We start from the raw sequence: 16,550 nt of genomic DNA, 5'->3' as shown, positions 1-16,550 counted from the left end.
GCTCAGTGTCACTCACAGACACTTGCGCCCAGCATCACTTTGTGGAACACTTAGTTTCTACTCCTGTGACACTGACCCCATCTTCGTAGGATAAAACCAACACTGTGTTTACATTTCAAGAGCAAACAAGAAATGAGCAGGATGTCCTACAAGACTCACAGCCAGAAGCTTGCGTGTGATGCTGCTCACTTCACTGGCTCGCATCACTGTAAAACTGGGGCTCTGGTTGAGACGCGAGCGGCAGCGAAGAACACCCAGGGCTGAGACTAGTATAGCTACATGTGACTCATTGGGTGCTCTGCCTGGGAGACTGAGCTGGTACAAACCTCCAGCTCAGTCCTGGTCCATGCTCATATCAGCCCTGTGTTTATAGAAGTCTAACATCCTGTTCATAGATCCTTTGCATTCATTTTTTTTAAATAGTGGATTAAAATTAAAATGTCTTTTTTTTTTCTCTTTTCACTCTTGAGTTGATTTGCCTCCCTACACCACCATCACCCGTGAGGGCTCCCAAATCCACAGGACTAGCTTTATCCAAAAGAGATATTGCATAGCTTCGGTCACCCAGAGGCACTTCCAAAAGGGAAAGCTACCTGTATTGGATGTTTCCCGTCAGTTTGGCACACTTTTTTTTTGAGTTAACTGTCATTTTTAGTTCTTTTTTAAAAAATATATTTTATTAATTTATTCATATTACATCTAAATTGTTATCCCATCCCTTGTATCCTCCCATTCCTCCCTCCCTCCCTCCCATTTTCCCCTTACTCCCCTCCCCTATGACTGTGACTGAGGGGGACCTCCTCCCCTTGTATATGCTCATAGGGTATCAAGTCTCTTCTTGGTAGCCACACTTTAAGACTTCTGCCTCATCCGTAGGCTTATTCTCCACGCTTCGGCAGAGCTATCGACTCTCTCTTGACCTCTTTGCAGCTAAGTGACAACACATTTTTAGCCTTTCTAGAAAACCCTAATCCTTTAATCCAGTGGCAAACCAAACAAAACAAAACAAAAAACAAGAATTGCTCCAAACACCTGGATCTTACTAGGAAGCAGCTGGGTTTACATGTAAACAGGAACGGTTGAAGTGTGGGGCATCCAGTCCCGCCTCATCCCCTCTCTGCTCTGGTTTCTTCAGTAGCCAGTTTCCGAGGGAATCTGAGTATCCAGCTATGACAGGGTTTCCCAAGCACCTAATGAAGGCCTGAAGCTATAAAACCCACTATCACATGTGGATATAGGAGAAAATTAAAAAACAACAAAGCAGGAGGCAAGGGGCCCAGTTCTCAGCTTCTGCAAATTGTGTGGAGACTGTTTCAGGGGGAAAGAAAAGCCGAGCCGATATCAATAGCGGCACACATTTCAAATCTAGATTATGAACATAAATATGAAGACTGTCTGCCTTTATGCTCCACACTACGCCAAAGTTTCCAGCCATTCTCAATGAGCAGCATTAATACTTAGATTTATTTTCTTTAGAATCCTTCATAGAAGATAATTCTCAAAGAAAATAAATTACAAAGTGCCACGAAGGAAGAATTTATGGTGAGATTCGGAGAAAGGATTGACTGCTTCCCTTTGCTTAGTACCAAACACATGTATTTGCAGGAAAAATGGATGCCTGGCAAATGAGAAGGTACAACACCTAGCTAGGGCCCAGAGATGGTTTGGTGGGTTCGGGGACCTACCTGCCACCAGGCCTGACACCTTGAGCTTGATTCTTGGGACCTAAATGGTGGAAGGGGGGAACCAACCCCTGCAGGTTGTCTTCTGACTTCCACATGTACACGGTGGCCAAGCTCAACATGTACAACATGGCTGGCCTCCACATGCATGCCATAGCACACGCTCCTATAGTTCTCTCTCTCTCTCTCTCTCTCTCTCTCTCTCTCTCTCTCTCTCTCTCTCTCCTTCTCCCTCCTCCCTCCCCCCTCTCTCTCCCTCCCCTCCTTCCCTCTCTTCTTCCTCCCTCTCTCTCATGAGATGGGGAAGGACTGGCAGAGTAAAACAAAAACAAGCGCGCGCACACACACACACACACTCACACATACTCACAAGGGGCTGGCTTGGAAAACCCGAATGAGGTATGCAGCATAATCTTTGGGTTGAGGGTTGCAGCGTGAAGACACTTTAGCCCTAGAGCAGTCTACTTGCAAATGGAAATCACACTTACCTAATGGTCTGATTATGGTAGCTTTTCAAGTCCCATCCAGTGCTGGCAGTGACCACTATCTACATTGGGAGAGAGACACAGGGTCAGGTAAGGCTGTATACCCCACTCTATAAATACAGACGGTCCTTGGTATAAATTACTCATGAAGTGTGCCTGTCCTTCTCCTGATTAATTTCTACAAAAATAAAATAAACAGTTTACTAGCCCCGTGTATATTTTAAGACTTAATAAATTTAGCTTTCCCAAATGACTGGATGGTGTGCCTAAAAATATCTACAATGCAATTCCTGCCAGTGGGTTTCGGATGCTCCCAGACTTAAGCCAGAGGTTGATTGGATGTGTCTGTGCTTCTAAACGTGTTGTGAAGAAGACAGGGCAGCAGCGCATCTGATAGTACAAGAGGTTTTACTGATTTTACCAGAGTGAAGGGGGGGAAAGACTGGAGATGTATGTTCTTCACGGCTTACTGGCCCCACCTCCCTTCTCCTAAGCAACAGAGTCCTCATCCTCATTTCAGCAAGGACCACATTTCTCTCATGATGTTTTGTGTTGTCTCAAATAGGTTCTTCTTAGATCTAGAGCCACTGTGTGAGCCCCTGGGTTAATGCGACACTTATGCTCAGAAACTTCCACAGGAAATGTTTAGCAAACAAGTCCTGACCTTTCTAGAGTCTCAAAGACTAAGAGATCATCCTACGTCTACATAAGACAAACCAAAGCACTGGAGACCAACCCTGCCAGACACAGGGTATGTGAGAAAAGACTCAGCCAGTTGTCTCTCTTAGCAATCTTTTACTTTAAGTGGCCGATTCACTTGGCTAAAGCAGTAAGTGTGGCAATCCCACCAGACATTTAGACCTATGTGCATGAAAGGGTCCAGATGAGGCAGCAAGGAAGACAAGATGGGGAGCATATGAAACCCACTGGCAAAAGAGTACACACATGACACAGACAAACACATACACATGACACAGACACACACACATGATACACACAGAGAGACAGACACACACACATGACACACACATAGACATACACACACATGACACAGACACACACACATGACACAGACACACACATGACACAGACACACACACAAACATATCCACAGACACACACACAAACACACATGACACAGGCAGACACATACACATGACACAGGCACACAGACACACACATGACACATACATGACACACACACACATGACACACATACATGACATAGACAAACAGACAGACAGACACACAGACACACACAGAGCCCTGATGTTCTTTCTACCCTTCTGTCCTTCCTACTTTACTGTGACGTCATTGCACCGCACATTACACCATGCAGCTCATCTCTCTACCTGGGACTATATATAACCTTTGGTGGCTCAACACTGTGATTCTCCACTGCCTTGCAAGCTCAACTCCAGATTTCCTGCACACTCTAGCCCTAAAGACACAACTTTTCTTCCATTAGTTTTCTATATTTCTCAAGTTTGGACATTTATTTCCTAAATGTATATACTGATGGTATTTGGAGGAGAAAACTCTGGGATTCATGCTCTACAAAGCCACGAGGATGGCACCCTTTGATGGAATTCGCAGATAGCTAAGAAGAGAGGACCATAAAAAGATGGCTGAGGGTGGTTAAGGGAGGACCCTGACGATCCATGCTTCATCCCATTCGGTGGGAGGAGAGAGTGGACTCCCACAAGCTGCCCTCTGACCTCCATACACTTACTGCGGCACGTGAACGTCTGCACTCACATACACATATCCTACAGACACACTAAAATAAATATATGTATGTAGGTGTAATAATAAAAAATCAAGAATAAGAGAACAAAGCAACTGAGCCAGAACATCCTCTCTGGCCATCATATAATGATGCCCAGGCAGCAACAGGACATCACGAGACGCCAGCAATAGCTTTAAAAACGATGGAGAATTAACTTCTTTGTCCCCAGATAGTCTGTAGTGATAGACCAACACCAGCCAACTTGGCTCATCTGTGAACTTCCTAACCACGTGCAGAAATCCCCACCCCCTCCTTTCTTCTCCATTTAAATTCTACCCAAACATTGGGGGGGGGGGGCGGGGGACCAAAAAACTTGCACACAAATGCTTCCCTGAGCATCTCAGCATGGAACGCTGTCTTCCTTCTAGAAATCAATATGAATCATTTGGCAATTAAGCTTGCCTTATGACTTCTCTTCACGTGCTTAATGCTAGTTCCATAAATAGTCTATAAGTAACTGGAGCCCGTGCCTTACATACATTTGCAGAATAAGAGCTATGAATCTGCTCTGATGATCTGATGCCTGTCTTGGTGACACATCCTGGGCCTCACATACATGGGCATGGGTGACGTGGACCTCAGCTACGTTACCGAAGACTTTGTAAGGAAAAAAAAAACATAAGAAAATCCCCAGCTAGCATCTTCCATGGTCCTCTCAGGAAGGCACAAGAACTGACCTCATTACTTTGTTTTATTCTCTTTAGAAAAGAGAACGGGGGGACCTTACACGCAAAGGGAGGACCACAAGTGTTGTCCAACCCATGAGACAAGCAAAACGCCTCCCCCAGTTTTGTTCCAGGAAAATCACAAATCAATAAGAAAAGCTGATGAGAAAATAAAGTAACCAGAAAAAGGTAGCATGCCGGCATCGCATCGATGGAGAAATGGAATTGTCTTCAATTACAACAACAGATTTCCCACAATCCATAAAAATCTCTGTAATGGGGGGATTGGAACAGTTATAAGCAATGTTTTATGTACAAAACAGATAAAGGCCCTCCATCCACCACAATCATCACTTATATGCGTTGCTTATTACGAATGTGTTTAGTGCCAAACATAAGCAATTGTTTCAACTGCCAAAAGCAGTCAAACCATCTCTCCGCTGAACTAGCCAATAAAATCCCCTTTTAAAAAGTTGTAGATCTTAATAAGGCTGTGTAAACATGGCCAATGTGGTTTTGACACTTCTATGTACTAGGCCTATCTCCCTAGGGGAGGAGGGCTGAATAACTCAGATAATTGTGGCTACAGAGCTGGCTATATTATTTACTCATTCACCACAGACTAGAAGGAAGCACTTTGAAAGTTAATTAAATGGGATGAGACGCTTATGATTTAAACTTTCATCTATAAAGTTCGATTTAGCAAGTGCGGAATTGTAAAGGGTACATCGTTTGCCAGATTCCCGCCCAGGCATTGTGGCTCTGGCTTCACAACAATGTTTAACTCAAAAGAGATGCCCCCAGGGCTCCAGGCAGTTACCTGGCCTCCATGGAAAGAGATATCCAGTCGGAACCACTCCTTCAGAGGGAGGGTGAATTTTGTTTTTACAGCCAGGTCTTCTCCTTTGACAAGATGCATTTGGATATGCAAACTGCCTACAATGAAAAAGGCAAGTCATGAAATTGGCAAGGAACGCTTCACGGCATATAAGGAGGCAATGCTATTTTCAATAATCCTCCTAAGAAGTTACAAGAATAAACCACGTTCCCCCCCTTTTCCCTTTTAAACAAAAGCCAAGCAGAGTACAGCGGATTACACTTGTCATCCCAGCACCAGAGGCCAAGGCAGGAGCGTGGAGAGGTTCTAGCCCAGCCCCAAGCCAGTCTGCCTTACACAGTGAGTTCCTGCTCTCCTACACAGGGAGACTGTTAGAGAGAGATAGGGGGCAGGGGAGACAGGAGAGAGAGAGAGAGAGAGAGAGAGAGAGAGAGAGAGAGAGAGAGAGAGAGAGAAGAGAAGAGAAGAGAAGAGAAGAGAAGAGAAGAGAAGAGAAGAGGAGAGGAGAGGAGAAGAGAAAAAAAAGCAAAACAAAACAAGCAACACCCAAGAATGCATTTGTACATACATTTCTTTGTAAATACTGTATTTATTTTGAGCCCCTAAGGTGGTAAAAAAAAAAACAAAAAAGACTTAATTTGAAGCTCATGGTTGATTCCCTGTGGTCTTGTCTACATAAACAACACCCACTTTCTATTTTCAATTTCTATTTCCAAATGGAAAGGAAACAAAGACACCTTTGTCTAACAACCTGAAGCGAAGATTCATCTCGATCTCCTCAATTTATTTTCCCAACTTTTTTACAGTTGTTGTAGTCTCAGAATCATTTTCAGTAAGATGACTTGACTGAATCTACCAAAAATAATCAACTTGTCTTTTTTTTTTTTAATGGAAGGAACAAGCCTTTCTTTCCTCACTCCTGTTTTATTGGATTACACATTTAAGTGGCATAATTACAGTGCCCATACAATCACCACTGGCTGCTTGTAAAACAATGCGCATCTTAACCTCATAGAGCTGTGGCGCTGACAATATCTTCCTTATTCCAGACAGATGTTTCTGCCAGGAGAAAGAGTATAATGGAAACTACAAGATTATTTCAAGGCTCTGCTTATACTCACCCTGTTCCGTGAGAAACACAGAAGGTGTGCCATACATCTCATTAGAATCAACAAAGTACAGAATTCCACAGAGGCTGGCCTCGCAATAACGGAGTAAATAAAGCCACAGTGAAACAGTAACCCTAAAGGAGGGAGCGGGGAAGAAAATTCCGCAGATTGATATCATCCACGAGCAGGTAATTACAGTTAACAATGACCAAGTAAATTGCTTTCTTTCTAACGAAGGGGTAGATTTGCCTTAGTGTTCATCATGGGAGATCAGCTTGCAAAGCCTGAGATTTTGAGACAAAAGAGGTAGTTATAGTAACTGCAAAGATAGGAGTTAAGCTCCTTTGTAGGAAACTCGCTGACGTTCTACCTTGCCCCAAAACTGTTCTGGCGCTCTCTGAGATGCTCACGTGGCAGCAATTTGAATTCTTGATTGAGCTGATAAAGTGAGGCAGTGAATAAAAATATGGATTTTAATAAGAGGTGATGGGATAAGGAGCTATTCTAATATCTGTGATTAGAAGGTTTAAAAAAAAAGGCACCATAATTAGGGCTTTTTGAGCAATTTTGTTTCTTTCAAAGATAAAAGCCCTAAATGTAATGCTCCGCAAATGGCATCCCCACGTGACTCGTGGACACAAAGGCACCATCTTAATGCTCATGTGAGGGTGTTTCAGTAGCCCAATTCTGGTCAACCAATATGACACAACTCATTTAATTATTCTATTCCTGCATGGGGCTATTTTGGTTGGTAGGGGGGAGGTGGGGGGGGGGGAGACTCTGTGGCAGAGTAGAGGGTCTGGTGGGTAAGGGGCTTGCCTTACAAACAGGAAGAACTGAGTAAGCTACCCAACAACCCTGGCAAAAGGTCAGGAGTAGTGGGGCTTGCTTCTAATCACAGCACTGTGGGAGCAGAGACAGGAGAATCGCTGGGGCTCACTGGCCAGCCTAGGCTAGTTGGCAAGTTCCAGGCCAGTGAGAAACCCTGCCTCAAAAACAAGTTGGACACCTCAATGTTGCCAGCTGAAGGTTGACGGGTCTGGCCTTCAAGGGCACGCACATCCGTATCTGCCCGTACGCCTACAAAATGTATACACTCCCACACACATACAAAAGGGAAAAATTGTACATCTCTGACTTAAGGAGTGAGAAGGATAAAATAACAGTAGCCAACTCAACTAAGACGGTTTTAGCCAAGATATACATGATACATCAGGCACCCAGGAAATACTTGCTGAACACTTGTAGTAGGCTCCACGCTGCACTAGAGACCAATAGTGCACACAAGGAGGAGGGAATCAGAGCTTCTGGTGTCTGACACATGACTCCGTGTTAAACAAATGCACCCTGCTCTTCTCGTTTAGCCCTGCAGCTAATTTGAAGGCTGGGGTTAAGATGGCAGCAGCCCTCAGCTCTTTGGGGGGATACAGCCAAAGAACTCTTTCAGAATATTCTGGGCTTTGTAAGCTGGCCTTGAAGTCAGTGTCACAATACGCAAACAGATGGTGTCGCAGACTTCCCTCCTGACCCACCCAGCTGAGCAAGCTCATGAAGATAAGTTATTACAAGGAGGCTTAGGGAGAACATACGCTCGGTGAGTGACTCAAGATCTTTCTACCGCCAGCAGCACAGGAAGAATTAAATCACCCGGCTAAATCCATCTGATCTGAGGTGAGCTAGAAACCATTTCCAGCATCCTCGGGCTCCGAAGAAGGGAAAAATAGATGTGGATTCTGGTGAAATCAATGGAGGAGATCAGAGGCCCTGAGTGTTCTAGCAGCTCGTCCAATCTTCCAGGACGGAGCGGGCCAAGGCCATGACTACAATCTGTGCTGGCTTTGGATGGCTGCACCTGTAGCCTCAGAAGACCTGAGCCTCAACATTGTGCTGCCTGCTTATGTCATCTCTGGGACCAGCCCAAAAAGATGAAGGAAAATGGAAGGCTCCTATGTACAGAGATGTGTCCTTGGAAGGGGTCCTTCTGCTAGCATACCATGGGAGTCAAATACAGACAAGCCCCTCCCAGCAGCCCCTGACCTGCCCACCCTTACATGGGATAATCCACACGCTGGCTCCGAGTGGCCTCGAGCTCTCGGTTCCGGAACCTTGGGAGTTTCTTCACGATGCCTGTGTTTTCTCCACTGGAGGCGTACGGGAAACTGAGGAAGGCAACGGCATCTGGAAACATTACACAAGTCATCTTCGGTTCTCTCCATAAAAGCACCCCTTCCCAAGTCAAGTCATTCCAGGCCCCCTTGACTCCCAGTTCCAGCCAAATGGTAAGAGCAATAGCCTAAAATTATGAACAAGCATCCGCAGAATGTGGAATCTAAGCCAGGAACCACCAAGCTAAGCATGTCAGCTAAGACTGTCTTCATTAGTGTTCAGGACAACCTCGGAAAAGACTTTTTTTTGTAATTAGTCCCATTCTGTGAAGGGGAAATCCAAAGTTAAGCTCAAAAAATACAGAAGCTATTAAGGACATATTTCAAGTTTAAACTCAGGCGTCCATCCATCCCTCTCTCTCTCTCTCTCTCTCTATCTTCTTTGTGGTGCTCAAGATGGGCCCAGGGCCTTGCACTGGGTAGGCAAGCACTCTGTCATTAATTACATCTCTAGCTGGCTTTTGTGTTCTTAACCACATTGTGTACAGCCACTTAATCCTAGGATAAGCATTTTCTTCCTTCCTTCCTTCCTTCCTTCCTTCCTTCCTTCCTTCCTCTCTTTCTTATAATTTATTCATATTACATCCAGATTGTTATCCCCTCACTTATATCATCTCATTCCCACCCTCCCTCCCTCTTCTGCCCTGTTCCCTTCCCCTAGACCTTGGATGGGAGGGGGGACCTCCTCCCCCACCGACTGAAGGATAAGCATTTTCAATTTGTGTTATAATGACGCTAACACTTTGACAGAACTCCTGATGGTACAGTAACTGCTATGAACATCACACATATATTACCTTATTGAATCCTCCTTATTATGGTCAGAGCACAGACTGCCAACATGGTACCTAACATTTGCTGTACGCCAGGGAGCATGGGAAGCACAACCTAAGGGTGTAAGACGATCACTAACCTTTACAACAAATGACCGAATGGGCTGTTTAGCCCAGCCCTTTACAGATGCAAACCTGAGCCTTATAGAGGGACAAATGATAAGAGGTGGCGCTGTGATTCAAGCTCAAGCAGTTTGGTTTTAAACACACAACCCCGCCACTGATGTCTATCAGCTCCACTGTGATTTGGATGTGAAGATTCCAATTGCACCCTACATCTTTACCTCTGCACAAAATGACTCCCTCCCTAAAAACATGGAAGGGGCCCACTGTCCTTCACAAACATGGGGCCCTACAGCACAGGCTCATCATAACAGATCTAACAGGGAAAGCCAGACCCTCCCGTTCTTTATCTAACGCCTGCTGCTTTAATGAAGACCACCATTTTCCATTATCTTCCATCATCACTTGACCAAGGAATAACTATGCCTGTCTCTTTCTTAAAATGTTCCTGGGTTTATACATCCATAATTCAATGTCAGAAACAGCCCACTCTTCCTGGGACTCCTGGAGAGGAGAGTTGGGGTCAGTGAGAGTCATCATTACAGGTGTCCTCAGCCTGGGACACTAACAGGTCAGGTCGCTTCCCAAAGAGAAACAAGAAACTGCAGTAAGCGTAGAAGCACCCTGAGTTTAATACGATCTGAAAATCCCAAAAGCAGTTTTTAGAATCTCCAGCCCTTGTATATATATATATATATATATATATATATATATATATATATATATATATATATATATTTAATAGGATTAAGCAAGCCAGTTCTTTCAAAGCATCTAAATCATGAAATGAATTTGAGTTCCATTTGGGCACAAAGGATTTGTCGGTCTGTCTCGAGTATAGTGACGGGGGCTGTAAATGGAGATAGTGCAAAGAGGTCTTTAGAATCTGGAGATAGTTCACCAAAAAGATTGATTTGAGCTCAACCTTGGCTTGGCTTCTACGTGTCGAGGGAACCGGAAGAGGCCAGACAGCCACATCGGTGCCAGGAAGCCTGAGGCACATAACAAAGCGAAACCTCACACCAGGAAAAAGAAGCTTCGAGAAAGAGGTTTGCTCACCTTGGGATCAAAGTGCCTGCAACCAAGGACTGTGGAGGGAGAATTCTCAACCCAAACATCTAAGAGAACTTTGCAAAAATGTGTATGAATTTTTGGTGCACAGAAAGACCAAAGGCAAGGATATTTTTTTTAGCAACTCTGTAGCTTTAATAGTTCTATTGTGGTTTTTCCCTCTGTATATGCATCCTTTACAATCAAAACTAATTAGGAAGGATGACATTTTAGAACCCATCTAGGACAGGAAAGAATATAGGCTGTTGTCCGTGAGCTGACAGTGCCTGTTGGGAATATCAGACAAATGTTCCCTGGCTTAAGATTGGACTATGTCCCAAAATTTTCAATGGCAAAAAAATAAATATAAAAAAAATGCACTTGATACCCTAATCTTCTGATCATTATTGCATAGCTCAGTGACCTCAAATGCACCTAGAGCACACATTAGCCTACAGCTGAATAAAATCATCTTACACAAAACCTATTTGTACAATGAAGTGTTGGCTCATATGATTGACTAATACTGTACCAAAAATGGAAATCACAGTGGCTATGTAGGTGTGACTCTGCACTGTCAAAGGTTGAAAACCCCAGGGTTGGAGGGATGGCTCAGGAGTTAAGAGTCCTCACCAGGCCACCAGAAAGACTCGGAGTCACACTGAGGTAACCACGTAACAAGTTAGCCGTGGTCTAGCGCATCCCTATAACCCCAGCACTGATAATCATTGGAGCTTCCTGGCCACCAGCCTAATCCAAACTCTGGGTTCAGGGAGAGACACAATCTCTAAGGAATAAGGCAGAAAGTAATGAAGGAGGACACCTCAAACCCTCCTTTGGCTTCTATGTACACACACAAGTGTGTATTCTTGTACACACACGTACACATGCAGCACACACAAGTTTAATAATCTTAAATCAAGTCATTGTAAGTCAAGGATAATTTGTAGTTGGCTAGTGATGTCTATCAAAGGACTAGACTTGGAAGTGACAGGATCATCTGTCATCAAAACATTTACAGATAAGTTAGGTCCAAAACAGATCTACCGACCCATCCAAGTGTCTCTGTGTGGTCCATGAACGTAGGGACTTTCCTTTATTTGCGTCCATTCTTAGAGCCTAGAATAGTGCTCCGTGTATGACAGGAGTCCCATAAGCAAGCAAATAACTGAGCATATGGAACTATATCCAAGCTAGAATTCAAGTCTGTCCCTCTTTTACCCAACACTTTTTAAAAATTCTATATGTGTACCACGCCACCTGAAACAAATAATCATTTCAAATCCTTCCTTCAAGTCTATTTCTTTGACTCTTCTTGTGTGAGATGAGGTTGGAGAAGGAAGCAACATTAACACACACACACACACACACACACACACACACACACTCACACTCACAATGCCATAAGGGCAGTGCATCTTTGAAATCCCTCATGAACTATATTTGTTTTTTGTTTCTTTATATTTTAAAGCAACAAGAGGCACTGGCTATTAAATGATATAAACCCCTTCATTTGGAGGCAAGGAAAATGTCAATGTCCTGATGAAGATGGTTAGCTAATAAGAGGTCCAGTTCTGACCCAAGCTGAAGCTCCGCACAGCACACCAGTGGGGTGTTCACTAACCAAACTACATCTTCCAGGCACTCTGAGAGAACAGTGGCTGGTGAACAGACCTACTGGCTGCTGAAACACTAAAACATTTCAGTATTGGTTAGTCAGTTAACACGGCCTTGAATTCCCAAGGGCCTATCTCACCCTCGGGTTAGAGCCTGACTCCACAAAGCTGGGATGAGAGGAAGGGTCCTCCAACACCTGCTTTAGGACAAGGGCCAGTATTCCACCCAGGAGGCAGACTGGGGCCCCTACCTCTTCCTTGGTGTGTGTGTGTGTGTGTGTGTGTGTGTGTGTGTGTGTGTGTGTGTGTGTGTGTGTATGAGCCTGTATGTGCGTGTGGGCACACACCTGTGGATATGGAGCTAAAGACCAGTATTAGGAGTCTTCCCTTACTGCTCTCTATCTTTTTGTTTTGTTTTGTTTTTCGAGACAGGGTTTCTCTGTGTAGCTTTGGCTGTCCTGGAACTTGCTTTGTTGACCAGGCTGGCCTTGAACTCACAGAGATTCACCTGCCTCTGCCTTCCAAGACCTGGGATTAAAGGTGTGCGCCATCATACCTGGCTATACTTTATGTATGTATTTATTAACTTCCTTATCATTTGCTTAGTTATTTAGAGACAGAGTCTCTCATTGAACCTGGAGTTCCCCAACTCAACTAGACCGACCAGCCAGTAAGGTTAAGGGGTCCTCCGGTCTCCACTTGCCTGGTGCTATGTTACAGGTGCAGTGCCACAGTGGCCAGAATTTTACAGGTTCTGGGATTAAACTTAGGTCCTCATGCCTTATTGACACCCTTCTCCCCAGCCCCTGCTGCAGATTTTAGTCTCATCTTTGGGTGGCGGGGGGAGGGGGGCAGAAAGGGGGGGAAAGGGGGAGCTGGAGGAATCTGTAGCAGCCCATGTCTAGTCTAGCCAGAGGACTGATACCCTAGCATGCAAGCCTAACTCAGGGAAAAGTCTTGTCCCCATGCAGCAAGGTCTTTCTCAGGATGAGCTTCAGACACAGCAGGACGACGCCACTGAGGAAGATACCCAGCCTGCACATGGAAGAATTAGGAGTCTCCCAGCAAGGAATCTCTGTGGCTAGCAGAGCCTACAGGAGAAAGAAAGTACAGTTTTTTAATCCCAGAGAAGTGTTTTCCAAACGGAGTTTCCTAAAAAGGCAGCAGACGTTGGGTGCACTGTTGCCTTTAAAACCAAGGCCGAAGATACAATCGGTATGTTCTAACCATGATTTAAATCATAAATGCCTCCATAGGTGCCTGGGTGATGAAGTCTGTGGGAAACCCGCTCTCAGCAGGCTTGAGAACCTAGGTTCCAGTCCTTGGAAGTCACCGTGCAAACACACTCCCATGTACGCACAGATTCCCTTAAGAGTGCTCAGAGAAGCAACACTGTTGAAAGCGGAAGAAAGAAAAGCCCCTGCTGGAGCCTGCGGGTGCTCAGTGTGCAAAATGCTTGCTACGCATGCATGAGGACCTGGGTTCAGATCCCCAGCACCTACTCAAAACCAGCTAAGTATGGTTTCACCCACTGCAGTCTCAGTCCTGGGAAATAAAGACAGAAGGAGCTCAGGGGCTTGCTAAGCCAGCACATCTATAGCCAAATCCACAGGCTCGTGACAGTAATAAGACACCTACCACCGACCTCTGACCTCCACATGTGCACACACTGATGCTGGCGCCTGCACCCCCAACATACACAAGCACAAACACACACAAACCATCCTCCTCCCCCAACCCCCAACACACCTGACCCGCATGCGCGTCCAAGAAGACAGGTTAAATAAGTGATAGACCATCAAGCAACGGAAGTGCTAAGGATCTGTCAGAAAGAATGAAGCCGAGCAACATGCCCTGATAGAGAAAAATCTCTGCCGTATCGCTAATGAGTGTAAGGCAGAGTTTCTCCTAGGCTATCATTTGCTTGTGGAGACAAGGAGCTGAAGTTAATGCCTCTGTGAGCAGAGGATCATTCTGGAAGGAGAAGCAAGAAATGCTTGTATTGAGTTTGCTTCTGGGAAAAGGAGCAGAAGACTGGGCGCTGGCGGAACTGCTCCTTCCCGCTAAACCTTTTTACACGATTTGAATTTTTTACCAGGTACATGTATTACCTTTGCAGCCAAGGAAGACGAGAACAAAGGCTCTGAACATTTCCATGCAGGCGGAGAGGAAGAGGCAGCTGCCTTCCGCTGGCCTCCCCACCCTGGGCCTCTGAGGCTGTTCAGCTCAGCTCCATCGCTTCAAAGAGACAAAGTCCAGTGGGTAAAGAAAACATGATTCACATCGATAAAAATTCAACTAAAAAAAAAAAGTCTCCCTTCTAATTTAGGACCTGGGTTAGGGCCGCATTAGCATATCTCGGAGAGGCAGCACAGCAAAGTCGGAAGAACAGAGGTTTGGGCCCCAGTTAAATAGCCTCCCTGCGCCTCCATTTTCCCTTCCACCAAGAGGAGGATAGGGCTAATACTGTCTTTCCCTTGAGGATTAAATGAGACAATGTGCCTGGAAAAAGTGTTTTGTACCATTATAAAGGGCAATGCAGACACGAGGCACTAATCAGTGTTATTACTGGAAAAATCAGGCTGCTGTGATTAACTTGGGATTGGGGGGGGGGGTTTGAGACCGAGTCTGTGGTGGTTTTTAAACTCCAAATATACAGCTTATGATTAGAAATGGATCACCACGTCATTGGCTTGAATAATCCTGATGCATAAACTGTTTGTTTTGGAGTCTGTTTTTATTTTTTCCACAAAGACAAGTCAAGCCTGGGTCCAACTCCAGACTTTACATTTCAATTATTTTGTTGTAATGGATTTTCATGATAAGAAACCATACTTTCAAGTGACAAGAGGGCTCGCAGGTACAGGGTCTCACTGCCAAGCCTGGTTTGACCCGAGTTTGAACTCTGGAACAACATGGTGAAGGAGAGAATCAATTCCTCTTCAGGTTATCCTCTGACCTACACACACACACACACACACACACACACACACACACACACACACACACGGCATGTGCCTGTCTCTCCAACCCAAATAAATAAATAATTGTAATGTTAAATATCACACTTCCGGCCCACTGGAACTAAAAGTGAGAATGCCCTTTCATTGAAAGGAAAACGAGACCTCCATGGTCCCCAGAGTTTCTTATTAGAGACCAGAAAGCCTGTGGTGAAGAGAGACGCTAGGGCAGAGCACTGTTAAGTGTGGCATTTGAAAATCCTCACAGCATGGTCAGGAATAACCTCGCTCACACCTGAGACTCTACCTTCAAGTTCAAGGACTTCAAGCACATATCAAGCATGCTGCTCGCCGGCGTCTTCATCGCATGGCAGGCGCCAACAGTCAGCTGACATGATCCTTCTCGCCACTGGAGATGACACTGCCTCAAAGCCCGCTCAGCCCCCTGCTCCAGGAAGACGGTGCAAAGCCTGTCTGCCACCCTGCCCACAGAGGGATGCAGCCATGTCACACAACCCCCTCCCCCACCCAGCACTACAGCTCCCACTGTCCTTTCTGCCTGGTGGCATGGCCGATGGTGAAAGTCACCAAATGTCACCTCTTCTGTGGCAAACCCCAGTGAAGCGCCTAAAAAGTGCATAGTAGCTGGAGTCCAAGGTGAATGGCATGAAATAAATAAATAAATAAATAAACAAACAAACAAACCAACAAACAAACAGCTTCCTAACCACCGCCAGCTGTCTAACCCTGTGGTTAAATACAAGTCAAACAAGCCAGCCTTGGGTACCAGCTCTGTAGTTACTAGCTGTGTGACCTGAGTCAAGCCATTCTACTTCCCTAAATCTACCTCCCCATCAGCAAGTATAGAAGGCAGGGTATTTGGGAAGAGCAGCTAGGTTCTTCCCACGGTGTCTGGCACATGACAAGGACTTGGAAACCGAGAGTGGCTGTGACTGTGTCATAGCTGTGTTTGCCTCCCACACAACCACCTTAAAGAGACAGAGGGACTAGGTCCCCCATCCGTGAGTTTCCAGACTTGTGGAAAAAAGTGGTCCATGGAGGCTCAGCCAATCTTTGCTTCATTTAACTGGACACAATACACATCACGGGAGAGGCATATGTTGGGGGTCTCTGGAAGCCGCAGGTCAGAGAGGCGATTCCTGATTGTGGAAGTGAAACACGCTCATGAAGATGCATATATGTGGGGTTGAGGGAAGGGGAGGTGGCAATCTGGGCAGGAGGATGTCGGCATGGAGACACGGAATGTGGCAGGAGGGAAGGCCACATGTTGATGG

At 45.3% G+C, this 16,550-nt stretch overlaps 1 protein-coding gene across 1 annotated transcript in view; it reads right to left on the bottom strand.

Moving 5' to 3' along the window:
* The window catches only part of SEL1L3 (SEL1L family member 3), a 115,430-nt gene that overhangs the window by 81,038 nt on the left and 17,842 nt on the right, over positions 1-16,550 (bottom strand). The window contains exons 3-6 of the mRNA XM_084799704.1: positions 8,620-8,746; positions 6,581-6,702; positions 5,442-5,557; positions 2,171-2,229 (exon numbers count right to left, since the gene is read on the bottom strand). Of these exons, the coding sequence (XP_084655830.1) occupies positions 2,171-2,229; positions 5,442-5,557; positions 6,581-6,702; positions 8,620-8,746 (424 nt within the window). The remainder of the gene's footprint in view (positions 1-2,170; positions 2,230-5,441; positions 5,558-6,580; positions 6,703-8,619; positions 8,747-16,550) is intronic.

This window comes from Acomys minous (genome assembly GCF_964271855.1).
Source record: "Acomys minous genome assembly, chromosome: 10".
In the NCBI taxonomy this organism is placed as follows: domain Eukaryota; kingdom Metazoa; phylum Chordata; class Mammalia; order Rodentia; family Muridae; genus Acomys; species Acomys minous.
This window is presented reverse-complemented; position numbering and strand designations above follow the sequence as displayed.